Here is a 27799-nt window from a genome sequence, read left to right on the forward strand (position 1 = left end):
TTAACCACTGCGCCACGACGGGAACTCCTATAATGTCTTGTTTTAATCCAATCCACCACAGTAAGTCTTTTGATTGGAGCATTTAGTCCATTGATATTTAAAGTGATCATTCCCTATTTTCTGGTTGTTTTTCAGTTCTCTGTTCTTTTCTTTTAGTTTCTTCCCTTGCGGTTTGGTGGTTTTCCTTAGTGGTATGCTTGTGTCACTTCTCTCTAGTTTGTGTGTATCCATTGTAGGTTTTTGATTTGTGGTTACTATGGGGGTCATATATGTTGACCTAAAACTATATCAACTTGTTTTAGACTGATAGTCATTTAAGATCAAACACATTTTAAAAGATAAATTTTTTTTACTTCTCTCTCCCCCATATTTTGTGTTTTTGATTTCATATAAATATGCAATGCTTGATGAGTTTGTGTGTCATCCTTGCTCAGGGGCCATACTAACCTCTATATCGTTCTCATTTTAGTATATGCACTGCCAAAGCGAGCACCCTTTAACATTTGTAAAGGTGGTTTAGTGATTCTAAATTCTTAGCTTCTGCTTATCTGTAAAATTACTCATTTCTTCTTCAAATCTGAATGATGGCCTCTTGGGCTGCAGAGTACAACATGGGGCTTGGAACCCCTGCTCTTTGGGGAGAATCTCTGCAATTGTGATTATCCTCCCATTTGTAGGTCACCTCCCCAGGTGCATGGGTCTTAACTATACTGCATCTCTCCCCCCTGCCTCCCAATATCACCAAGGTTTCTTCTTTATGCCTTTAGTTGCGGAAAATATTTTCTGCTTGTGTTCAGGTTGTTCTCATTGATAATTGCTCTGTAAATAGTTGTAGTTTTGATGTGTCCATGGGAGGAGGTGAGCTCAGGGTCTTCCTACTCCACCATCCTGGCCACACCTCCAAAGTGCTTGTATTTTAAAACATTGTGAGGATAGAAGGCTGTGAGTCTTCCATTGCTAATTTTGGGGGTGCACATTTTTGAAAGCTGTCAGTGATAGGTGGCTGACAGGTCTCCTGTCTTAGGACTTCGCCTTCAGAAGAAAATGAAATCTTTTCTGCACACTTAGCACCAACATTCCTTATACTTTTAAGATGCTTTGCAAGAATTCAAGACACCTCACCTCACAAAGAAAAAAGTCTTTTATGAGTTACATCCATTTTAATGTTTACAAGACACTCTCAACTAAAGATGCTGTCTAAAAAGTACTGAATATGCACAATTAATTGAACATATTTTAACATATTTTAACTCAAACATTTTGTTAACTGCTGCTGTTGCTTTATTAGCACATTGTGAAATGACATTTGAAACTAAATAAAGGAGATGTTGCAGTTTTAACTTCAAAAATTACACTCCCAACCTAAGTAGAGAAGGATTTATATAACTAATTGACCATTTGAATGTTGAGTAAAAAGGAGAGGAACCAAAGATTATGCCCAGTGGAATTATAAGATTTCTAATTTGTTTAGGTGTGATAACTTCAGGATGGTGGTTGTTGTGGTTCATACCAACACAATTGTAACCAGAATTAATCAGAATAACATCATCTGTTTTGCATATGCCAACGCTATGGCCTAATACCAAATGTTTGATAAAGGGAAGTAGCACTGACCTTGTTTACAATGTATTTAGATGGACAAAGTTATTATAGGGATTGTTCTACACCTAAGTGAGACCCCAGAGAGACACATAGTTATCTGAAGACAGAAAACTGGATTTAGTGATAAACACTGAGGATTTCCCACTCAAGTTCACAGTCAATACCTGATTAAGGATCTTATTCCTGTCAGTTTCTTTGTTTGTTTGACTTAGTGCCATGGAGTCCTACTCAGGGTAGTTGAAGTGATTTTATAAGAAAGTTGCTGGGCAATGCAAACAATATATAAATAATATTTAAAAATTCTTCATACAATAAACATTTTTTCCTACTTCTAGTATTTTCCTGATTTTATCTGTTACCCCGAGATTAAATACAGCTGGAATTTATTTTGGTATAAGGAGTGAGGTAGGGCTCCAACTTCTCTTTTTCCTTCCAAATTGCTAGCCAGTTATCTCAAAATGATTTAATGAAGAATATAATTTTAAAATGTGCATGTGCCCAAAATGCTATTAAGATTGAATACTAATGAAATCTTGGAAAGAAATTGTGGCACAGCTTTTTTTTTTCAGATGGTTTTATTCCAATTAAGATGAATTCAAGGTTTAATGAGGATTTGTAAAGAAACAGATTCAGAACTAGTAAGAGACACTCTTTGACCTACAGAAAAATATAAGTAGAGGAGCTGGACTGAAGCTGCTAAGGAGATAAAGTGCAAAAATAACAAAAATATTTTGAGGTGTATATAGATAGAAGGGTATTTATTGCAGCACTGTCTATGGCACTGCCTGGTTTCTTAAGCAAATGCAGATCTCTGGAGTTCTTTTTCTGTGAGTCAAATCAGTCATGGCTAGGTTTCTGTTATAGGCAGCCAAACACAATCCAAACTGATACAGTATGGTTTTTTTTGCGTGTGCTTCTCTACCTCTACTTTTTATTTTATTGTTTCATTTAGCATGGGTTACTTTTTAAAATCTAAAACTGTTATTGGAAATAAAGAATATGTTGAATGTGGACAGCTAAAGAAGAAATAAGAGTAATCAAAACAGTAAGAAGTTTAGTGGAGGGCACAAACTAATTGGGAAAAATCTGCTGAATGATAGCCATTTTATGATCAGGGTGTTGAGCACTTGAACAATCTACAATTTATTTTAAAAATTATATTAAAAATTAAATTTTTTTTTCTTTTTAGGGCAGCACCCACTGCATATGGAGGTTCCCAGTCTAGGGGTCCAGTTGGAGCTACAGCTGCTGGCTTACACCACAGCCACAGCAATGCTCCAAGCCATGTCTGTGACCTATACCATGCCTCATGGCAATGCCGGATCCTTAACCCACTGAGCGAGGCCAGGGATCAAACCCATAACGTCATGGTTCCTAGTCGGATTCGTTTCCGCTTTGCAATGATGGCAACTTCTTAATTTTTTTTTTGGCTGCACCCATGGCATATGAAAGTTCCTGGGCTAGAGATGGACTCTGAGCCACAGCTGTGACCCATGCCACAGCTGCAGTAATGCCAGATCCTTAACCAGCTGTGCCACAGCAAGAACTCCTACACTTTATTTGTATAACAAAGAGACAACTAGTAAAAGAGTTGATTTTAAGAATTTATTATTTTTTTTAAAAAAAGCAAATTCCAGGGTTTGTCATTGTACACGTTCAGCCCATTCTCCTCTAGCAGGTACAGCAATAACTGATTTTTATAACAATGACTCAGAGGCGTCGAAGATTCATACTGTCTTCTGAATTATCACAGATAGAAGAAAGAATGAGAAGAAGAGCTTAATGTATTTAAAAAATCATATTCTAATTCTTTTAAATTGGTTATCCAAGTATGATAATATAATAGAGCTCAGATAACTAGAAAACGCAGTTGACTAGGACATCCCATTCCCATCTGGTGTGCATTAACAGGCTTTTTACTGGCTATATCTTTATATAGTTTGCAAACTAATTCAACCCATTTTTACACAGCATTAATTGATTTTTGAGTTGGCACCGGATCAAAACTGTTGCTCATTATCTCATCATTATTTTTCTCTAGTTCTTGGATGGATTTCCCTCATGTGACATAGTGTTTGGGCTTTATATGAGACTTCCAGATCACCTCTAGCCATTCTAGTGATATTTACAATAGGTTACCTATGGCCAAATATGTCCACCAACTCTGTTCTTGACTTTGGTAAAAGAGAGCCCTTGTATCTCACCAGAGCATGTGCCCAGTGGCAGGCCAGAAACTGTTTATGAGCTGGTCGTTACCAGAGGTAACCACTCAAGGTTCTTATTAATGCTGTGCAAACAAGGGTCTCGTCACTTCCGTAACTATTTGTACATTTATAAAAGCAATACAGTCATGGGAAAAACCAACAAGCACAGCTTGGTAGAATAACCTGCCATGAAATATCATTGACCTTATAATAATTTACTACAACCGTTCTTTTTATTCACACTGGATAGGAAATGCTTCCATCTAACACATGGAATATGAATATATACAACAGAAAGTTGGCCTTTATTTAAAAAAAAAAAACTTCATGAGGACAATAACATGGGGGTGGAAAAAAACAAATTTTGTGCAGTTTCCTGATCACAATCATATGTCTGCTACCTTTAACAGGGAATGACATAGGTATTGATCGGTTTTACAAACCAGTTAAAGGATTTTCCTGCTTGTAATCACCTACCATTGAAACATTGCTTTTTTCATACCGTAGAGAAGTTTCTCCTTCTCCACTGAAATTCTAAGGAACTAGGGTTGACATGATGAGTCCATTTTAAGGACAAACCCTGTGAATCCCCTTCAAAGTCATTATGTATTTGCAGTTCCCTATTATATCTGAGAGTTCACCAAAACAACATCTCGGAAACTGCACAGGGCTTTTGACTGATGTGTGGTTGAGATTGTTGCATTCTCACCTGATACCTGCCATCTTGTTGCACAACAGTGTCAACATCTTGGCGTGTACTTTCCGATGGCTGCAGTGAGCCATGCGGCAGTGGTATGGGGTGGACTGTTTTGTACCGCCAGCAGTCAAAACAGTGGCCAGGGGCTCAACCTCTCTACGCGGTGAGCCCGGGGAACCCATTCGCCTATGGAATGGTTTTCTGGAGTCCAGCAATGTCACTGCAGGTGACCAAGACATTCTGACCTCTGCTTCATGACCCCTGCTTCATGGGGGGACTATTCTAAAGAAGAAGCCTAATATTCTAAAAATAGATAATATAGGTTAGGGGGTGGGGGAGGGAGGTTGCTTTCGTAAGCCCTGGAAACCATCTCTGATTTTAGCTCTATGAGAAAGCTGGGACAGTCTCTGGAAGTGGCAGGCTGGGAGGAGGGCTGGGTCCGAGGTACACCTGGAGAAGGGTCAGTATGGCGTTGGCACTGCACATTTAGTGCCTGTGGCTCCCCCACTAAGCCATGCTGCCTAGAGCTATTTTCTCCTGACTGCCCAAGGGTTTCCCCATTCTCCCACACAATCCCTGCTTGCTTTGGCTTTCTAAAGTTGGGAGGGTGCTTAGGGTTCACTTATCTCTCAGTTCCGCTGATGAGTGGTGGCTCTTTGGCATTGTGATGTGAAGATTGTGAAGAAATCATTGGGCTCCGTGGAAAAGAGTGCTGTGACTGATGAGCAACGTCTGCCATGGCTACAAGCACTGCTGAGTAGGAAATGCATGCCAGGTTTTATACCTCGGTTCTAAGTAGGATCAAAGAATGAGGTTGGCTTGATGGGTTCCTGAAGGATCTCTGGAGACCACAGCCCAAAGTTTGTATTTATATTCTGCTTTGTTCCTGAAAAGATTTAAGGGTTTGGGGAGTGGAATTTTAAGACCTGTGGAAAGTCGGAGGGGGAGGTAATTTTGAACAGGTTGGTGCAGGAGACCCTAAACAATGGCCTCTGTTTTCACCCTTTGGTGATGAAGCCCAATGTTTAGAAAGTGAGTATAGGGCTTACTGATGACAGGGATTCGGAAAGCCTTGAGGGAGTGGAGTGGTTCCCAGGCACGGTTTGAATTTCAGGTGGCTGATAATATTTGCAAGTATGTTGAAAAGCCAAGGAGAAAAATATTGTATCCACACACACAATGCTTTTTGGGGGGATAAATTCCATATTATGTCAGGACTATTATCTCTCAGCTCTACCTAGAAGTCTCTGGTGCACAACTTGACCAAGAGAGAAAAACAAAATCAGGAAAATTGTGTGACAGGGTTAGTGATACCATTTTGGAAAGATCAACTCATATCTGTCTCTGGAAAACAGGATCCATCCCGTCCTCGTATCTCACGTGATTTAAATCGAAATCAAATCTTGGTTTTTTTTAAAAACATGAATCACTAACAAGTTGCTCTTTGACAATGCCACCGTCTGCTGATTTAGGGACCGTGTTGGGCCAAAGCCAGCCACCTCCAGCTGCTGATGGCTTGTGGGTTTTAGAAACTGTCTGATGCTCCCATCAGTACTTGCCTGTCAATGCACACACCTGATTTCACTTACACAGCAACATGGCAACATACCTTTTCCATCAGTAAACAACAGCCTTCTTCCTCACCTGGACACTGGGAGAATTTGGAAGGAAAATAAGGCATATGTTTTTACTCCTCTGCAAATCCCAGACATGCTTTTGGATACGTGTCTGATGTTGAGTTCTTGCCACAGTGGGGACCCCAAGCTTTCCCCGGAGTTGTAGACAAAGGGTTTCTCCCTTCGGGGGTGGCACACAGGGGTGAGGATTCCTTGATTGCTGGGCCAAGGGTCCAGGGTCAAGTGACGGAGGTGGAGTGGAGGAGCGAAGGCAGCATTCAGCAACCCAGCAATGGTATTTCTTATCTGACTCTGCATTTCACCCTCAGAGAAAGGATTTTCTCATTGGTCTCCATGAGACACAATCCCATTTAGAGCATCTCAGCAGTTTCACTGCCTCTGGAACCTTCTAGAGGTGATGGCTGGCTGGCTCTCATTGTGACTGTGGTTGCCTCATCTTTTGTTTTCAGGCAATTCAAAATTTCGATTTCTTTCTGCTGATCACAATTGTTGGTGTATTGGTGTGACAAACCAATTTGCAAAGTGTGTGAACGTTGGTGGGCTTTCTCACCACTCGTTTCCAAAGTGGAAGCCTCCTCTAACTGGAAAGACGGGTCCTAACACCACAGAGGCGCCTCCTCCCCAAAGTTTCTGAGAGAACCCAGAGCTTGAACCGTGGGTTCTAGACAGAAGGCCTAGGAGGAGGTCGGGAGGGAGGCGGTGCCCTGTTGGGAGGGGGAGCCTGAGGAGGAGGGGGGAGGATGGAAGGTGGGGATGGAATTGGAGGGGTGGGGGCGCTGGGCGGTGGGGGCGGGCAGTGGGGAGCAGGGGGTGGCGGGGTGTAGATGGGGGCAGGAGGCGGCGAGGTGGTGTGGTAGGCATTGTTTAGGGGGTACTTGGCGGGTGGATTGTTCTTGACTCTGGTGAAGTTGATGCAGCGACCCTGGAAGAGAATCAGAGAGAAGAAAACATGAGCTGACGCTTGCCAGGGGCTTACAACAGGGCAGGTGGGAGGTGCCGGGGTGGCCTGAAAGAAACATGAAGAAGGCAGACATCACGTCTCTGTCAAGGCTCTACCAGCAACAGAACTCGACACCACATAAGCTCCCCATTTCCTTTTCCTGGGCTCACTATGCTGCAAGATTATTTGTTCGATTTTGTTTTTCCTGGAGTCTCTCTCTCTCTCAAGAGAAGGGGCTTTGGTTGAGGGGGTCCCTCTTCTTCCAGATGCTGCTGCACCTGCCCAGGCGCCCTGAGAGTCTCAAAAAATTCAACCTGGGGACCTTTGATTGCAAAGCAGGCATCTACCCTGAATTCTGCTTTCCCCCCACACTTCTTGGGGACCTGACTCGACCATGCAGGGTAGATACCTGGAACCCCCAGAGCAGCATCGTGAAAGGCCAGAATCTGAAGCCAGCCCTGGGTAGCCCTTTTTCCCCTGAGGCACCACCTCTCTGCCCTCCAGAATCACAGCCCCAACATCGGCACACCCCTCACAGATACTCTAGTCTCAGCAAGCACCTTCTGCTCAGCCCTGGGCTCTGCAAGGGACAGAAGGGACTCACCCCCTCACAAAGTTCCCCTTCTGGTGTGTGGACCCCTTCACCTTTCCCTTACGACCCTCCCTGCCTGCCTGCAGAGGGGATCCTCCCAGCCTTGCGGGGCCCTGGCCTTTTTTGAACTTCCCAGGTTGATGGGGGCATCTTCTTCTCCCTACGGTGTTGCTGTCAGAATGCTGACAGCATCCCTCCAGGGGAGGCCGGGGCGGGTCCACCCCTCTGAGGCCGCCCTGCCCCTTTTCCACGCCTGCTCATTTTAACCTGATTTTCACCCAAAGGAGGAGTGTGGGATTTTGCCTGGCTTCACCCTTCAGGATGGACATCGATCCTGTGGTGTCCAACCTGCACGGGATTTGCCCAGAGAGGCCAGGGTTTCCCTTTCCAGGCCTTTTGCGGAAAAGCCTGAGGGGGATTGAAGAGGGCGAGGCTGAGGTGTTTAAGGACCAGTGACCTGTAGGACAAGAGAGAAATACGAATGTGAGATCTGAGACTCGGCTTGGGGACAGAGTCACGGCAGGGGCATGATGCATGTTTGTGGGAGCTGGTGGGGGCCGAGCAAAGCTTTCCTCACACAAGGAAAACCCCGCTCATCCTTCGGTCCTGAGTCAGGTCCCTTCTCCTCTCCTCACCCCTTTCCTCCCTCCCAGAGCTCTAGTTGTGCTCCACACCACACATGAAGCCTGCATACGGTAATGGTTTCTTCTGTTTGGCTCCCTGACTAGATGAGAAACTTCTGGAAGGCAGTGACCTTGTTTCCTCCTTTGCTGCTCCACTGTTGGTTTGGGAATTACAATGCCATATTTTAATGCCAACACCCCATTTGCTCTAAGCTTGCATTTCATGAGATGAAACCAGGACCTAACCTCCTTAGGTTCTGACTGGGGTCCATGAAAAGCAGAAATCAGCTCCCATCTTCTTGCTGCATTGCCCACAACTCCCAGATCATGGTCCAACTTTCACCAGTTAAGTCAATTTTGTGACCCAGTATCGTGAATTCCCATTTGTCCAAGCGGCCCTCTAAGGCTCGGTTGCAGTTTATTCATGATCCTGGATAAGGCGCTCTCCCCCTAGATGTCAAAGTCCTAACGATGACCACCCGTGAGAAGTTCCTGTAAGGGGCAACTCAGAGCTGGGATTTACTGTACTGCATACTCCGTTCTTTATTCCTAGAAAAATGCCCTGTTAGACCAAGAGACTAGAGCGAACCATTTCCTTTAAAAATGAGGGAAAATTCTGATCCTGGGGAAGGAGCTGCTGGTGCCTGGGGTCGAGTTCCCATATGGCTTCAGAGTTCCTTCAAGCCTGGCCATCCCACAGCCCTCTCCCTCTGTTTAGGAATCAGTGATGGGGAGCTGGGGCCATAGAGGAGGTGACTCAATCCTGAAGCCTGTTTACTTATTTCACACAATTGTAACTCTAATATTTTGACCAAAGATAAAATCAGGAGCTCCCAGCCTTCTTTTACCAATACTTCTGTTCATAATCCCCATTAGGCTTCCTAAATGTCTTCAAGAAGATCTGAAAGGGGAGGAGTTCCCACTGTGGCACAACAGGATTGGCGGTGTCTTGGGAGCGCTGGGACACAGGAGGTTTGATTCTCCACCCGGCTCGGTGGGTTAAGGATCTGGTGTGGCCACAGCTATGGCTTAGGTCGAGACTGTGGCTTGGATGTGATCCCTCACCCGGGAACTCCATATGCTGTGGGGTGGCCAGGGAAAAAAAAAAAAAAAAAAAAAGAAAAACAGCTGAAAGGGGAGATCTCTTGTGGCACAGTGGGTTAAGGATCTGGCGTTGTCACTGCCTGAGGCTTGGGTTGCTGTTGTGGTGCGGGTTTGATCCCTGGCCTAGGAACTTCCACATGCTGTGGGTGCAGCCAAAAAAAAAAAAAAAATCTGAAAGGATTCACAGATGATCTTTCATATCTGTCAGCTGAAGATGGAGTAAAAGGGGACAGAGTGGGGTGGGCGTAGGAGCAAGGTGGGAGAAAGACTTTTCTAGATCAGCTCTTCCCCAGCTGCCATCACAGCCAGAGCAGCGGAAGGGCAGGGGTGGCGGGGTGGGGGAGAAGCAGAGAGCACCCCTTCCTGAAGCCAGTGACACCCCAGGGTTCCCCATGGCCACCTTCTCCAGATCACAGGTTGTGGTTCATTACAGACCCAGCACGTTAGCACTGAGCACTGCAGCCCCGAGCCAGAGGGGAGGGGGCAAGCTCACCGCCTCTGCCCCACCCCCATCAAGTGACACCCCACTTCATGACAGGGGGTAGGGGTAGTGCACCACCTGCCACATACAGTCTTGATGAGGATTAACTTAATCAGTGTCGGTGCAGGGCTTGGACCGGTGCCTGGCACATTGTACTTGGTACATGAAAAGGAGTCTAGGTGGGAAATATGCTCAGACATCATAATGTCCTTGTCCAGGGTAAAGTTGAGCTGGAGGTGGTAGCAGGTTTTCTGACTCCTGGTTTAGTGCCTTCTGGGCAAGCTGCTGGCTAGAACCACCACACTCCTCACTCTTCTCACCTGGGGAAGAGCTGATCTAGAAAGGTTTCTAGGATAAAACTGGTTTATGGGGAAAAAATGTAGCATGGGACAAGTGACCAGAGCTGCTCCCAGAGCCTGTTCTCTTCCACAGCCTCTTCTACTCTCTAACTCTTTCTTATAGGACACACAGTTGACTGGTGATGCATTTACACAGACTTATCATCCTGAAAAGAAGATGCAGACACTGCATAAACAATCCTGGGGGGTAAGTTACAGTAAGATGCAATTAGGACTTCAGGGAGGGGTGTGGCTACAAATTAAGGTCCCAAAACCTGGAGCCAAAGGAGCCAACACAAACACTGTAATACTTAGACCATATAATTGGCCCAAAGATCAGTTTACACGACATCATTTTTTTTGCTTGCGAGAGGATAATAGAAAGGCCAGATGTTCTCAGTGTCATATATGCCAGCAAATCTGCACCAGTGTTTGGTTAAAAGGTTGCCAGGACAATTGGAGCACTTAGTTCCTATGCTGGTCTTTGTAACCAGTTTAATTCTTTGCAGTATTGTTTTTGGGCAATTTGATTCAGGTCCAGTATTTGGCTTTGACCTCAGTTTACCTTGGCTTGCTCATCTGCAAAGTATAAATGCCAATTATTTTCACACATTAGCAACAAAATGTTCTGATTAAATTTTAACAAGAAGATGCAACAATATCTATTGCTAAGTGGTGGCTTAGCAGAATGCTAGGAGGTGTTCTTCTTGGGCTGAAAAATGCCACTTTGACTTGACTGAATGTAACGGAGGTGGGAGGATTATTAGAAATGTCTAGGATGATTAGACATCATCCACTTTATTTATTATCAAAACCCCATGAGCTAGGTCAGAGTTCCCACTGTGGTGCAGTGGGTTAAGGATCTGGTATTGCCACTGCTGTCATGTAGGTTGCAGCTGTGGCTTGGATTTGATCCCTGACCTGGGAAATTCCATATGCTGCAGTTGCAGCCAGAAAAACACCCCATGAGCTAAGTATTATTTTCTTCATTGTATTGAAGGGCTCAGACCTATTTAAATTAAGTGCCCAAGACACATTGTGCTGGTAAATTGTAGAAGTAGGATTAAGAATTAGATCTGCTTGCCTTAAGCTCTTTTCTCCCTCTTTACTGTATTATCCTGAATTTACAAAAAGTGCACTCAAAGTGTAAATAATGCCACGAAGCACTTGTGGATGGTATCACACAATGTAGCACTTGGGCACAATCCATCAGCTCTTGACATAGCTGTCAAGTCAAGAGATCTTTCCAGGGAGTTTCCTAGTGGCCTAGTGGTTAAGGATCTAGCATTGTCACTCCTGTGGCCTGGTTTCATCCCTGGCCTGGATGGGAATTTCCATAACCCATGAGTACATAAAAAAAAAAAAAAGAAAGATGTTTCCAAAATGTAAGTCTGGTCAAGTCACTCCCCAAGTAAACATCTTTCAGTGGTTCCCCATCATTTAAAAAAATAAAATCCAAATGTTTCCCTTTAATACCATATGTGGCCCTTTGTGATCTGGTCCTTGCTTACATCTTTCAATTAAATTCTTGCTCTTTTATTGCAGGCTGCCCAGCCCAGTCCCTCCTAAGCCCTCCATAAATACTTGTTTAATGAAGACTCTTGTCTGCTACTTGTACTCTTCTCAGTATAAACCTCGCTCCCCAATGGGTGGATGAATGTCTCTGAGGTGCCATCTGGGTCTTCTCCTTTTGAGATCTTTGTAAGCAGGTTCAAGTTTAACCTAGCACTCAACAGAGGGTCAACTCTGAGGGTCTCTGAGATGGAGCAGACTTCCTAGGAAGCTCAGATTTCCCCTGCAAGTTTAGGATCAAAGGCCCATGAGCTCATGGCTGTGGGGTTTCGTTTCTTCACTCACCCCCTGATGGCCCCTTTGCACATTCTCTAGAGGATTAGGCTAAGGGTGGCAGGAGTTCTCTGTGCTCTCCTTGATTTCCACACTTGAAATGTTGACATGCTACCTTTAAAAAAATACCTTGGGAGTTCCCATCATGGCTCAGTGGAAACAAATCCAACTAATATCCATGAGGATGCACGTTCGATCCCTGGTCTTGCTCAGTGGGTGAGCGACCCAGCGTTGCCGTGAGCTCTGATGTAGGTCACAGATTTGGCTAGTTTCCCGTGTTGCTGTGGCTGTGGCTGTGGCTGGCAGCTGTAGCTCTGATTTGACACTTAGCCTGGGAACTTCCATATGCCGCAAGTACAGCCCTAAAAAGCAAAAACCAAAAATAAAATAAAAAAAAAACCACCTTTTTTTGGTTCACTTTTCATGGATGTATCAAAGGAGTACTCTACCTAAACTGGAGGGGAAACACTCTGAAACGACCATGGTATAGTCAGGATGAAAGATCTTATTGACCAGCTTCTGGCTTCTTCCCAGCTTTGAGTTGCAGACACTGATGGTCCAAGGAGAGCAGACAGGAAACTGGGGGTGTGGGACTGTGGTCTGTCTTTCCTGCGGCCCTGGGCTGGGAGGCAGAGTGCTGCCTCCAGTTCTGCCTCTAGCATATTCATTAGGAAATCCTGAGTCCCTTTCTCTCCTTGGGCCTCAGCTTCTTTATCTGTGAAACAAAATTGGTGTGCCAGCTAGATGCCATTCAAGGGCCTTTCAGCCCTAGGATTTAAAAATTCTATCACTGTTCAAATTGTTTGGCAACCCTGTAACATGGATACTTTAATCTGAATTCTTTAGGGGCAGCCAGTTTGCACATCTTTTTATACCACTTAGCTTGGCTAAGTCTTCACTTTGCATATTTTCCAGTGGGTCATTAGATTTGCAAAACAATCATAAACTGAACTTTCAGAATTGGATTCTCCATGGTCTTTTGTTACCATGGTAAAGAGTCAAGCTTGCCTGAGAATTCTGAATTTGGGTTTGTGGGCTGATGGGGGAGATGTGAGAATCACTGAGGGCTGATTGTGTGCGAAAGACTTGCCAGTGGTGAGCTCATGTTGTGCTGAGTGTCATAAAACATCTGTTTGGGTACCAGGAGCCCTCCACGGTGAGGGAGCTGGCCTTCAGGGATGGTTAAAAATATGCCATGGCTTCCACCAATGAAACCAAATAGTTTCCTATGAACAGAGGTCACTTAAGGAAATTGGATTTCACAGGAAAAATATTAAGATAATCGGATGGAAAAAGTAGAACGTGTCCGCCAAGTTTCTTCGGACAAATACCTTTACTTTCTGGCCTAGTTCTCCCCATGGATTGTCTTGTTTGGAGGTATTTCTCAGATTCCAAATGGATTCGGTTTTCAGAGTTTGTTTTATGTCAGTTGTTTAGAATGAGGAGCATAATTTCTAGCTTACATCACTCTCGTAAATGGGGGGTGGTGCTCAAGCTAGACCACAAAAGCTCATGGGCGTGTTGAAGCAACTGACCTAATTCTGCTGATGTAGGTGCTCTGGTGATAAATGAAAGTCATGAACAATGAATGGAGGGAGGGCTGGATCCGATGACTCACTCGTGTCTTTCTCCTGTCCCATTCCCTTCATTTGTTAAGTCTCTTGTGCAGGCACCCTTTTGATAAATGCCTTTTGAGTGCCCGCTCTGTCCCAGATACCTTACCAGGTGCTGCGAACAGTGCTGAGCAACCAAACACAAAAACATATAGTCCAGAATTGGAGACAGACAGCAGTCAAACGATCCCACAAATAAATGGGCCCCAGCAAGATCTGTGCTCTGTGACACTGGTCTCGGCCATAATTGCCTGGACCAGGGGATGGATCCCTAATCTGAGGCAGACCGGTCAGATCCTCTCTTTGGGGAGTTTGCAGGCACTCAGTCAATTAAGGCTGGTCCCTTGAATAGAGGGGATGTAAGTGGAAACCCCCACAATCAGGGAGAAGCAGGTTGAGATTCTTTCTCTTAAAGATTTCTCTCATCCATTCATCCCTCCACACCCTCGTCGTTGCTCATCTTCTATAACTTCAGCCCCTAAGTAAACCAGGCTTCCTACTTTCAGCCTTTCTCTTTTCCAGTGATATTTTGGTTTCCATATACACACCCACATGTAAAAGAAAGTGCATGCACATAGATATACATATGTGTTCATGCACATGGGTACACAGAGGTATGTATATATAAGATGTATATATATTCCTGTATATGTAACAATTTATATGTTTCTATACATAAACATATACACATACATACACCTAGACAACATTTAATGTTGTCTTCCTGCTTCAACTCTTCCATGCCTCCCTACCTTCTATAGGAAAATATCCAGGTTTCTCAGCACGAATCGGCCTGGCTCCTGTGATATTTCTTTACACCATTCCAAATTATTTTCTTTTTTTGAACCCCACACTTCGACTTTGGTCCATCATTTGAAATGAAGACACCATGCTCTGGCTTCTCATTTAACAGCATTCCTTCAGAGGCCCAAGTCGAGGGCAGGACAAAGTGGCACTGAGGTACCTGTCCTGCCTTCCTCCTCTTTCTCAAAGCTGGAGCGGAGGGTAAAGAGAAGGGTGTGTTGTGAGTGCTGATGCCAGAGTCCTTCTCAACCCCCTTTTCACCGCCACACACTCGCCCTGCCTATAAACCTCATATCATAGCCTGCCTTTTATGTGCTGTTCATGGAAAAGAATCCAAGGTCAATTCCTTTCGTTATTTGATTCATTTTGCTGACACACATGCTGGCACCCTCTCCATAATAACCTCTTTGGATGCCAGAACTGAGGGTAAGATGAAAGCACGAAGGAAACATTTGGGAACAGAAAGAAACTAGAAGAATGAAAGGGTAGAAAGAAAAATGATACATTTTTAGTGGGACACGTGTAAACACAGGATTTGTTAAGAACTACTACGGAGATAAGACTTATTTAAGAACAAAATCCCCCCCTTTTAGCTGATTACAAAGTTCTGCCTTTTCTTTGTGGAAAATTTGAAAAATGCACAAAGGAAGGAGGAAGAAGAGGAGAGGAGAATTTCAATGATCACACTCTGAGAGTTAACATGTGCACATCCTTTCAGATCACACACACACACACACACACACACACACACACACACACGCACACTGGTTGGTGCATGCATTTACAAAAAGGGATGTCCTGTATCAAAAAATTTTTAATAAAATGCGGTAACCATTGCTCCCCCCACCATTTCCATTATTAATATTATCATCATATTGTTGCTTTTTAGGGCCATACCCACGGCATATGGAGGCTCCCAGGCTGGGGGTCGAATCAGAGCTACAGCTGCTGGCCTACTCCACAGCCACAGCAACGCAGGATCCGAGCTGCATCTACGACCTACACCACAGCTCACGGCAACGCCGGATCCTTAACCCACTGAGCGAGGCCAGGGATCAAACTTGCGTCCTCATGGATGCCAGTCAGATTCGTTTCTGCTGAGCCACAAGGGAATTCCTGAGCCACAATGGGAACTCCAGAATTATTAGTTTCTTAAAAGCAAGAGAAAATTCTCTCAAGATCTTTCTGGACATGCTGTTTCTCTTTGGGGACTTTAAGTTTTGCCACAGATATTGACCTATTCAGATTTTGTACTTTTTCTTGAATCCATTTTCATAATTTATCCTTTCTTAGAAAGTCATTCATTTCATTAAGACTTTTTAAATCATCTGCATGGATCTATCCTTTGTACACAGACAATTCTGACAATTAAACAGATCTCTTTATTTGTGATGATACTCTTTTGTCATTATTAATATTATACATATTTACATGTTATGACTTTCATTTGACTTTCAAAGATTTGTCAATGATAACGGTATTACCAAAGATATATTTTTTAGGACTGCACCTGTGGCATATGGAAGTTCCTGGGTCAAGTGTTGAATCAGAGCTGCAGCTGAGGCCAACACCACAGCCAAGGCAATGCCAGATCCAAGCTGCATCTACAACCTATGCTGGATCCTTAATCCACTGAGCAAGGCCAGAGATAGAACTTCTATCCACACAGAGACAACAGTGAGTCCTTAACCTGCTGAACCATAATGGGAACTCCTCCAAAGAAATTTTTTAAGACTTATTTTTCAGTTTTACCTTTTTTCTTGGTTTTCATTAATTTGTTCTTATATTTATAGAGTCCTTCCTTGTTTTTGTTTCTTGTAGATTTGTTTCATATTCTTTTCTAAATTTGAATGTTTAGCTCCTTTGCTTTCATTTTTTTCCTTTTTAATGAAAAAAATTAAGGCTATAATTTTTCCAATTCCCATAGGTTTTTATTGTGGTGTTCCAACTGTCATTATTTTGTAGAATTCCAGTAACCGTCGTTTTCATTTCCTCTTAGACTCAACAGTAATTTATGAGAGTATTTTAAAACTTCTAAGGGCTTTTAAAAGAAGTGTTTAATCCCTTATTGTTAACTTCCAATCATGTTTTTTGCTTTTGTTTTTTTTTTTTTTGGTCCTTTTTTTTTTTTTTTTTTTTTTAAGGGCCGTACCCACTGCATATGGAGGTTCCCAGGCTAGGGGCTGAATTGGAGCTGTAGCTGTTGGCCTACGCCAGGACCAAAGCAACGCCAGATCATTAACCACTGATCTTGGCCAGGGATGGAACCCACAACCTCATGGTTCCTAACTGGATTCCTTTCCGCTGCACCACAATGGGAACTCCTGCTTTTGTTTTTGTGGTGGTGATGTCGTGGCAAAACCATCGCCTGTAAAAATTATACTTTCTCTCCTTTTTTTCAGGTATTCTTTGTTGCCTAATTATAGTAATTTTTTACAAATTTTAAAAACAATGTGAATTTTCTACTTGATGGGTGCCCTGTTAAGTAAGTGTCCATAAATTATTTGTCTTAGATTAGCCTCTGTATCTTTAATTTTTTTTCTATCAGCTTGATCTGTTGAAGTCTAGGAGTGGTTTGAGTTTATTAACTCCTTTACACCCCAATTTTAAACAATTGTCTTTGCTCAAATTTCACTTTACTGCTTTAGTCATTGGGCCACCCAAGAACAGCAGAGAGGAGGCCTCTCCTAGAGCAGTCTGGCCAGAAAGAATATCTTCTGTTCCAAAGAATTCTCTCTTCTTTGTTTGGTGGCAGACTGTCTGCAGGAATGGCTGCCATTGATCCCTTCCCTCTAGGGGGCCTGAGCCCTGCTTCCTGGTGAAGAAGGAGTTGATTTTCCACTCCCTTAAATCTGGGTTGTGATGGTTTTGAATAATGGAATATGACAGAAGTGACGTCATACTAGCTTTGAGATGGGCATTAAGAAGCCTGGAAGTTTTCGCTTCTTGTTTTTGGTGCCCTGAGACTTGGTGTAAGAGGTCCAGGCCGTTCTGCTGTAGAGAGGGGACACATGGAGGAGCACTGAGGACAGACAGATGAGTGATGAAGCCCTACTGGACATCTAGCCCAACCCGCCTCTGAAGGCTCCAGCCCGAGCTGCCATCTGACTGCAGCTTCATGAGAGACCAGACCCCACATGAGCATTAGACAGGCGAGTTAGGTCAACTCACAGAACTGTGAGAGAAATAGCAATTATTTTCAACCACTATGTTTTTATTCTCTTATTTATTTTATTATACACGTTTCAGGAGTACAACATTATAGTTCAACGTCTGTCTACATCTCAGAGGGATCACCACCACGAGCCTAGTTACCATCCATCGCCATAGAGTTGACTCCCTTCATCCTTTTTGTCCACACCCTGACTTCTTTCCACTCTGGTAACATCTAATCTGGTCTTTGTATCTATGAGTTTTTGTTTTATTTTGTTTGTTTGTTGTTGTTTAGGTTTCACGTAACGGTGATAACATACAGTGGTTATTTTTCTGTAATTTGCTAAGCCTAATACCCTCAAGGTTCAGCCATGTTGTAAATGGCAGGATTTCATTCTTTTTTTTTTGTGGCTGATCAGTATTCCATTACAGATATATATGTCTGTATATACACACATCTCTTTTATCCATTCATACACTGGTAAACACTTAGGCTTCTTTCATATCTTGGCTATTGGAAAAATGCTATAATGAACATGTGGGGGCATATATCTTTCTGATTTAGTGTCCAGATATGGGATAGATGGGTCACATGGGAGTTCTATTCTTAATTTTTGAGGAATCTCCATACTGTCTTCATAGTGGCTACACCAATTTATAGTTCCACTAGCAGTGTATGAGGGTTTCCTTTTCTCTACATCCTCTCCAATGTTTGTTATTCTTTTTCTTTTGATAATAGCCATTCTAACAGCTGTGAGGTGATATCTCATTGTGGCCATCTGTATGTCTTCTTTGGAAAGATGTCTCTTCTTCTTCTTCTTCTTCTTTTTTTTTTTAACTTTTTAGGGCCACACCCAAGAAATATGGAAGTTCCCAGGCTAGGGGTCAAATCCACGCTGCAGCTGCCAGCCTATACCACAGCCACAGCAACGCCAGATCCAAGCCACATCTGCAGCCTCCACTGCAGATCATGGCAACACCAGCTTCTTAATCCACTGATCGAGGCCAGGGATAGAACCTGCATCCTCATGGTTACTACTCAGTTTCATTACCACTGAGCCATGACAGGAATTCCCTCTGCCCATTTTTAAAATCTCTTTTTGTTGTTATTTTTGTTGTTGTTGTTGCATTGTATGAGTTCTTTATATCTTTCGGATATTAACCTCTTACTGGACACATGGTTTACAAATATCTTCTTTCATTCAGTAAGTTGCCTTTCTTTTTAGGGCTGCACCTGTGGCATAGGGAAGTTCCCAGGCTGGGGGTTGAATCAGAGCTGCAGCTGCCAGCTGGCACCACAGTTACAGCAATTCTAGATCTAAGGCACAATGGGAATGCCACCGTTTAATGGCTTATTACAGAACAATACTGAAATAAGTGGCAACTCCTCTCTTTGCCTAGTAGGATCATTCCTGGTTTGTGGAGCTGAGCATAGGAGTTATTGTGGGTTTCTCTCTCTCTCTTTTTTTTTTGACTCTGAACTTGGCACCCTTCAAAGGTGTTGGTAGGGATCCCAATATGTGCTCTACCCATTGCCTGATTGTTTAGTCTTCACTTCTAGAATCCAAGGGCCCCAGGAGAAAAATAAGCTCTCTGGATGACAGAAAGATATAACCCAACAGGAAAACCATCACAAATTTCCCTTTTTATTCTCTTGATATTACCCTGCACTATTCATTATGAAATGTAGGCTGTTTTGGTGATGAGAAAAGGCTGCGTTGGAAGAGGACTGGCAAGATGTTGCAATACTGAAAGGATTTTGCCTGCTGACATTACTTGGGCAAGCCTACTTATATGAGCTGGGCCTGAGACATCCTATCGCCTACTCCCATGCTGCCAGTGGGGAGCTCAAGGTTGAAAGGTCTCCCCAGCTTCTATAGTCAAGTGAGACACATACACTCCAGGTGCCATTCCAACCTGAAAGTCTTTAAACTTATTTTAATAAGCACTCTGAGAGGGAGGAAACACAGTAAGATAAAGTAGTCTTGCCAACCAAATGTGGATGAATAAACTATGTCCTAAGATTCCATGAAAGGCTTCTCGGAGCCCATGTCTACCCCATGCCTAAAGTTATAATGAATTACCTGTCATACAAATGAATGTATTAGAATGTAAGTATTAGAATGTCATACAGACTAGGTCACTTTGCTGTACAGCAGAAATTGACAGGACAATGTATATCAACTATAATACAAAAAAGAATGTCATACAAATAAATGTACTAGAAGGACACACTCTGATGGCTCCTTTGGCATGTCAATATGCCATTGCAGTCAGCAAAGGCAAAGACACACACAGTGACATAAGGAATCATTTTACAAGTGAAACTTCCCCAGTGGATGCTTAACTACCCTCTTTATGTCTCATCATTATATAAAGGCTTGGCATATTATATCTGCAATGTGTCTAATTCGCACAAATCTTAAAAAAAATAAGAAAATAGGATTGGTGAAATGAGATCCAGGAAAAGTGATTGATGGCCAAAGTGTTGTCAGTGGGGACTGGCTCTCAAAATTCAGACTTTTCATGGTAGCAAGACAAAGATATATGCAAAGATTCCATGAGTTGTACACTTTAAAGGTGGAATTAAATGAAAACATTTGCTGATTGAAGAAGAAGCAAATAGTTCTGATGGGTCTGGCCTGGGGCAGCAGAAATATTGTTTTCTTAGCTTTGCTTTTCTAAAAACCAGCCTTTGGCCCTGACCACCCTCTCTTCTTTGGTGGCGTTTAGTTCAATGTACTCTTCCTGGGTCCTGCTAAGCAGTGCAGCAATTATTTCTCCAAAAAGCCTGGTTTTAATTGACATTTTGGATGAGCTTCAGTAATAATGTTGCTTTCGTGCACTTTTCTAAGATTTAAGAAAAACACCGTGGTGTGGTCATGCTGAGTGAGTGAAAGTCTGACCCAGGATGAACTAATTTTATTCAGAGCTCTCCTCTCCATTTCTCTCTTCCAGTTAATGATCCTGAAGATATTGTCCCTGTCCTTGTCCATGAGCCCAGTTAAATGGCTCTGACTTCTTAGCGCTATCATTAATATAGTCTTTCTATTTATTATTTTATTTATGTAGAGGTATTTGTCCTAAAAAAGTGGTGCCAGAAGATAAGCTGAGATTGCTTAGCCAAGAGTATTATTTAGCTTGGATATGATATGTAAAATTATGAAATTACTTATTCACTGGGTGCAGAGCTCTGGCCTCATCCTGCTCCATAATATACAAGCTATGGATGAAAGTTTGTTTTCTTCTTTTGCACAATGTGAGGAATCACATCTTTAGGGTGAGTTCTTTTCCCATGCCTGTAGCTATCAAAGTGCTTTCCTCAACCATTTCCACTAAGATCAGGAACAAGACAAGGATGTTGACTCTCATCGCTGTTATTCAACATAGTTTTGGAAGTCCTAGTCATGACAATCAGAGAAGAAAAAGAAGTAAAAAGAATCCAAACTGGAAAAGAAGAAGTAAAACTGTCATGGTTTTCCGATGACATGATACTATACCTAGAAAATCCCAGAAATTCTACCAGAAAACTATTAGAGCTCATCAGCAAATTTGGTAAAGTTGCAGGATACAAAATTAATGCACAGAAATCTCTTGCATTCCTATACACTAACAATGAAAGATCAGAAAGAGAAATTAGGAAACAATCCCATTTACTATTTCATCAAAAAGAATAAAATATCTAGGAATAAAGCTACCTAAAGAGACAAAAGATTTATACACTGAAAACTATAAGATGCTGATGAAAAATCAATGACCCAAATAGATGGAAAGATATACCATGCTCCTGGGTTGGAAGAATCAAGATTGTCAAAATGACTGTATTACTGAAGGCCATCTACAGATTCAGTGAAACCCCTAACAAGTTACCAATGGCTTTCTTCACAGAACTAGAACAAAAATTTTAAAACTTCCATGGAATCACAAAAGACCCCAAATAGCCAAAGCAATCTTGAGAAAGAAAAGCACAGCTGGAGGAATCAGGCTCCCTGACTTAAGACTATACTACAAACATGTGCTTTTAGACTGGAATGAATCTAGGGCAGGAGGAATCAAGACACATGACTACTTAAAGAAATGGCCACCAGTAATATTAAATATTTGAGAATTTGCTTTGAGTCCCAATATGTCCTTGCTCCCACCACTCTCTTCCAGCTTTCCATGTTTCTCTTTTAAACTGCCTCAGAATTTTAGTGCCCTCCAACTGGCCTTCCTAGAGAAAGGCTCTGTATATACCCATGCTTCCTTCTAATCAAAACTTTCTTGTCCTGTGTCCCTCTCTCTTTCAGTCTTTCTCTGGGCTTTCTATAAGACAAATCTCTAATTTGATTCACAAGCCGGGTCTGCTAGGATGGTTTATTCTTTAATAGGCACTTTCCATACCATAACAGAAATGTCTAATTGTCTCCCACATCCATTTTCACTTTTCTCCTTCAGCACTAGGACCCTGGAGTTTCACGGGGCACATGACTTGGTAATGACTACATTTCCCGGCCTTCTTTGCATAAAGTTGGTTCAGGAGGTGGTGAGGCTGACCTCGTGCGGTGGCATGGATTTGCAGGTGGGTGTGGCTTCCTTTGCATCAAGGTGTAACCATGGAGCCTAAATTCTGATCAGGTGAATGTGAGCAGAAGTGATGAGTGCAAATTCTAGGTTGTGCCTTAAAATGAAGGGGCATACCCTTCCCTTTTCCTTTCTTGGACTGTGCAGAAGAGAGCCACATTCAGGGAATGGTGAAGAAACAAGAGAGAAGGAGCCTGGTCTCCTGACAGCATGGAGCCACTACATTGACCTTTGATGGCTCATCCTCAGAAGGTTACATGTGAGAAAAAAAAGTTCTGTCCTATTTAAGGTATAATATTTTGGGATTTTGCTAGATCAACTGAACTCAATTAAATTACCCTGATAATGTAACCCCTAAAGGGAACCTCCTGAGACAGTGTTTTATGCTAAAGGAGTGGCCCCAATACTGAGCATTTGGGGTGCTATATCAGGAAATCATGGTGATCTGCTGGAGTAGGCTGGGCTTTGGGATGCTTCTTAAATTTTGACCATGAAGTTGGCTACCCGCCCCAAATTTACACAGGCTGATCCTTGCCCAGCTGGCTCGGAGGAGCCTCTGACATTTTCCTGGACTCTCTGCTTTCCAGGTAAGGGCTGCTATGATCCTGCCAGAGTGCCTCTCAAATTGAAACCAAGGGAAGACAGTAGTCAAAGCCCTAAAAGTTTTGTGATTGGCTAGACATAGAAATGGAAAATTTATTGCACTCAAAATCTGGGATTCATTGAGGAGTAAAAAGCATTAATTTAAGTTATCCAACCTCAAAATTAGTTTCAGGTCTCTGCTGGGCCCCCATAGTCTTCCTAATTATGAGACCACGTAGAGTTGGATCTGAAATAGGACCATGACCCAGTATCAAGATGCCTCATCTTCCTGGTGTAGGAACACTTCACTAATTCAGGCGCACTAATTAAATATTTGTGATAATTCTTCCCAGGCTGGGCTGAGCTTACATTCTATAGGATCTGGTCAGAAATGGTTTATTAGACTGATATTTAGTGAGAGTATAGCAGGAATCTTTAAGAGGAAAAAAATATATCTGAAATCCTTTGGAAAGAGGCAGGGTATAAGATACAGAAATGCTTTCATGGATTTCAGTGTCGAAACTGTAAATAAAGGATGTAGCTAATGACCAATGGACTCAATTTTTTCAGTGAAAGTGGACTCGGCAGAGACCTCCACTTGGAGAGACCATGACAGGCACCACCTGCTTTGTGTCTATTTCTCAGTTGCACAAGCCCTTCTCAGAACAGCAGAACATCGCCCAGGTGCCCACCTGGACCTCTGGCTTCAGAATCTTTCTCAGCCTCTTCCACTGGTTATGTTGCTGCTCCTGGCTTTCTGCATTTCCTATTTCTTGAACATGGTCCTTCCATGTTTTCCAGCCTTCTTTCTTTGAGGGCAGACTCTGTCATATGATTTGGTCTAAAAGAAGCTTCTGGAATGGCATCAGACCCTGGCTGGGTGTTCAAGAAACAAGCTGTCTGAAGGGGTTGAAGAACCTCACGGTGCTGTTGGGAGGGAGCTGGGAAGGTCTGTGTTGTTAGTCTCTCCGACCTTGTTATTCTTTCTCAGCTCAATCCTCTCCTCCATCCCCGCTCCTCCTTTGCTTCTTCCCTACCCTGACGTTAATGCCTCTGGGAGTGAGCTGAGTAGAACTCGAAAACATTGCCTTGAGACATCCTCTCCTCTCCCTGCCCACCCCCGGCCCCGGGCATGTCCAGCCTGCCCTCTCCACAACAGGCCCCCTCTGTGAGCATCTTGTGGAGACCCCTCTTAAAAGGGACCTGTGAGAATCTAGGAGAGAAATTCCCTAGCTATTGGCACCCAGCAACTCAGTGTTGTTATCTATCTTTTTGAGGCCAGGGCAAAGAACACTCAGGGTTGTTGCATTTGGACAAAGGGACACAGGACGTCTCCCATTTTGAAGGCAGTTGGGGAGGCCAAAGGATGAACGTGTACAGAGCACCAGAGAGGAGGGATATGGGGAGCACCGACTCGACTCGACTCGGAGGATCACGGAAAAGGCAAGGTGGCACTAGATATGGCCGCGCTTCCCAGAGCTTCCCCTCCCAAATTTGAGGTCATTCCCCATGCCTTTTCTGGCCTGCTGTTGCTCTGACTAATATTACAGTAGTCTACTAAATAGTCTCTGGGGGAAAAAAGGTTTTCTTGGGTTGACCTCTTTTTTTTATTACTAGAGTTCATTACTACTGTTACAGAGGATAACTAATATATTTATAATTTTACAGTGGGGACAGATGGGGACAATGACAGCTCTGTCACTCTGGAATTAACACTAGGAAAACATCACTGTCTACTCAAGACCATTGAAAGCATAGTGAACACTGGCTTTTTAAGCTCTCAATGTTTTTCAGCTTTACGGGTTCAAATCTTGGGACAGTATGCCAGAAAACATGACCTCATCATGTTTTGCCCCTGGGTAAAGAAAAAAATTCTGAACTGAGTGAGGATTGAATTTCATACCAAAGCTCTGAGGCCAAAAACCTTGGGGGATAACTAGACAAAAAAAAATGACAAGAATACCTGAAAAATGATGTTTGAGGATATAATCTTGCAAAAGTGTGTCCTGGGAGACCTGGGCCACAGAGGCGAGGGTGCTGCTGGATGAAAGGTACACAGAGGTGGCCACGATGGGAAACCATCAGGTTCCGTGGGACCAGCCACTCACACATCCTCCCTCGGGCTTCGATGCAATGGACTGGAACAGCTTGCTACCCACCAGGAAGTCTAGCACAGGCATCACAGACCCAGTTCTACAATCACGCCTTCAAGCATGATTCTGCATCATTCTCTTTTCTCTAATTACCACTTCTTTCATTAAATAAAAGCAATTAGGGCATTAACAACTTTATGGAAAAGAAGATATAAAACCTCAGGGCCACGATCCCAGCATGACCGTTGTCAATATTTGGGAACTACGTGTTTATTTCCACATTTCACCATTTTCACATTTCAATGGAACTCCCCTTTTGGGGTGATCCAACAGGAGCCAGAGATCTTCTTCTTCTTCTTCTTTTTTTTTCTGCAGGGAAAACTGAATCCAGGCAAACTTTAGCTGACTCACTGCCAGTCTCTTTTTAATGCGCTGTGCCATGATTTGAACTAAGAACCCACTGAATGCTTTTTACTTTATTTTTAGGTTCCCTTTTTACTCTCACCTATATTACAAGTTGAATTATGTTATAGGGACAAGGTGGGAGTTTAACAGGAGCATTTAAAAGACATAGTCTTTTATTTCAGTATAAGGGCTAATCAAACCCCTGAACTCTGTTATCTCAGAGATTTTATTGTCTTTTAGGTGCATAAAGTTGTATAGATGTTTTTGGAAAGATATCTTTAAGTCGGTTTCAATGAGACATGACTATGAGGAACAGTGGCCGCCAAGTTCTGGTCCTCTGTAACTGGAGGGTCTCTTTATAGCTCCTGGTCAAGAGGCAGCTGTTATAATGTATAGTGTCATTTAAAAGCCCCACACCATTGAAAAAAATGAAACAAAAACTCCTTCCTGTATGTTTCCACTTAATGTGTAAATTACTGCTGTTTACGTCTTTTCTGTGGCATTCCATCCATCTCCTCGGTCCTGCATATGATGTTTTATTTATTACATCTTCATTTTTTTTTTTTTGTCTTATCCCCAACACACTGAGCGAGGCCAGGAATTGAACCTGCGTCCTCATGGATGCTAGTCAGATTCGTTTCCGCTGAGCCAGGATGGGAACTCCACACCTTCATTTTATGATGATGGTTCATATGAGCTGTATTCCCAGGACATACCACCTAAAATCACTCTGTGAATCTGAGGTAATTATGGTTTCCTTTAGAGTCTCAAAACAAATTTGATACAGGGGAAAGATACAGAGTGGATCCAATGCTCTACCCTGTAGTTTCATAGTTAGAATCGGCCCCCAACAATCTCTACTCTGGAGGAAGACGATGGACTCTGTCTTTACAGCCCCCCAGAGAACAGCCAACTACTTGCCATATAAATCCATTCTAAGAAGTTCATTCAACTGAAGGTAAGACGTGGAATCCATGTTTCGAAAAGCTGTTATTCCATTTAGAAAGGATAAATAATGAGATCCTACTGCATAGCACAGAGAACTCTATCCAGTCTCTTGGGATGGACTGTGACAGAAGGTAATATGAAACAAAGAATATATATGTACACACACACACTAATTATATATATGAATATATATATGTGTGCGCGCACACACACACACACACACACACACACATTAGGTTGGCACAGCATTGTAAGTCAACTATACTTTAATTAAAAAAACCAGTACTCTCCTCCAAAAAAGAAAAACCTCCCTAAATAAACAATACACACACACACCTGCTTTCAGGGCAACTCTAATAATTTATAATTCTTATTTACTACAAAGAGGCATTTTATGGTGCAGATATAAGCTTTGATTTTTCCACGTGTCTCAGACTCAGAGGTTTCAACAAAATGACTTGTTATTACTTCCATCACATGTAGACACACCCTCAGTTAACTGTCTATTTACCTCTATTTCAGCATGTCTCATCATTCTAGGCACTAGGGGGAGCATTTGGTGGGTGAGGAAAGCCTAGTTTCAGAGAACGATACTACAACTCTAACTTTTTGATTTTGCCCCAGAAACTCAAAGTCCAGCGCAGCCTTATCCTGCGGGATCCCTTCTGTAGCTCTGTGTGAGGATGAGGTGGCAGGAATCAGCCCTCTCTTAGACGGCTGGGAAAACTGAGCCACAAACGGGAAGGTTAGGGCACAGCTCCAAGGTTTCTTGGACTCTTTATGTGGGATGGGCTTGGCTCCCCATGTGGATATTTCTGTTAAATCTTTTTGCCTTTTCAATAGGTGGAACCGCCAACAACATGAATGTTAACCAAAGTAGACTTTGAGTTAGTTGGCCTCCTATTTCTTTAAATCATGGCTCTAACACTGAGAATTTCATATAAGCGAAAAGGTACTGTCCTCAGTAAAGAGAGTTTCTTTCTAATAAAAATGTCCTTAGAGTGTACTGCTTTGGTTTCCAATAGCTAAACAGCTTGTTCAAAAAATACATGGGGAGGGAGTTCCTGTCATGGCTCAGTGGTTAACGAATCTGACCAGGAACCATGAGGTTGCGGGTTCGATCCCTGGCCTCGCTCAGTGGGTTAAGGATCCTTCATTGCCGTGAGCTGTGGTGTAGGTTGCAGATGTGGCTCAGATCTGGTATTGCTGTGGCTGTGGTGTAGGTCGATGGATAGAGCTCTGATTTGACCCCTAGCCTGGGAACCTCCATATGCCAAAGGTGTGGCCCAAGAAAATACAAAAAAAGACAAAAAAAAATACAAGGGAAGGATAGAGATGATTTTGGAAGAACTCCACCTAGTAGGAGAGGGTAGCTTCCTGGTGGTGGAGGAGGCTGTGGCCAAGTTCAGAGCTGCTCATCTGGGTAGCTCCTGCCTCAAATGGACAACACGGTGCATGGGCATTTTCTGCCACATGTACTGATGGTTCCTGGCTGCGAGGGCACCTGAGGCATGGGAGGGTGGAGTCAGGATGCTTAAAGGGAACTGGGCGATCTGCAGCAATAGGCTTAATTAA

The 27799-nt window shown here is 43.1% G+C and overlaps 1 protein-coding gene and 1 non-coding gene across 2 annotated transcripts in view; both read right to left on the bottom strand.

Moving 5' to 3' along the window:
* Positions 1–389: 389 nt before the first annotated feature.
* On the bottom strand, positions 390–493 carry LOC125128527 (U6 spliceosomal RNA). The gene has a single exon (XR_007135237.1). It is a non-coding gene; the product is annotated as a U6 spliceosomal RNA (small nuclear RNA).
* A 2700-nt stretch (positions 494–3193) lies between these two features.
* Positions 3194–27799, bottom strand: part of ANTXR1 (ANTXR cell adhesion molecule 1) — a 243486-nt gene continuing 218880 nt past the window's right edge. The window contains exon 18 of the mRNA XM_047781884.1: positions 3194–7062. Within this exon, the coding sequence (XP_047637840.1) occupies positions 6802–7062 (261 nt within the window). The 3' untranslated portion in view covers positions 3194–6801. The remainder of the gene's footprint in view (positions 7063–27799) is intronic.

This window comes from Phacochoerus africanus, chromosome 5 (assembly GCF_016906955.1).
Source record: "Phacochoerus africanus isolate WHEZ1 chromosome 5, ROS_Pafr_v1, whole genome shotgun sequence".
Classification (NCBI taxonomy): domain Eukaryota; kingdom Metazoa; phylum Chordata; class Mammalia; order Artiodactyla; family Suidae; genus Phacochoerus; species Phacochoerus africanus.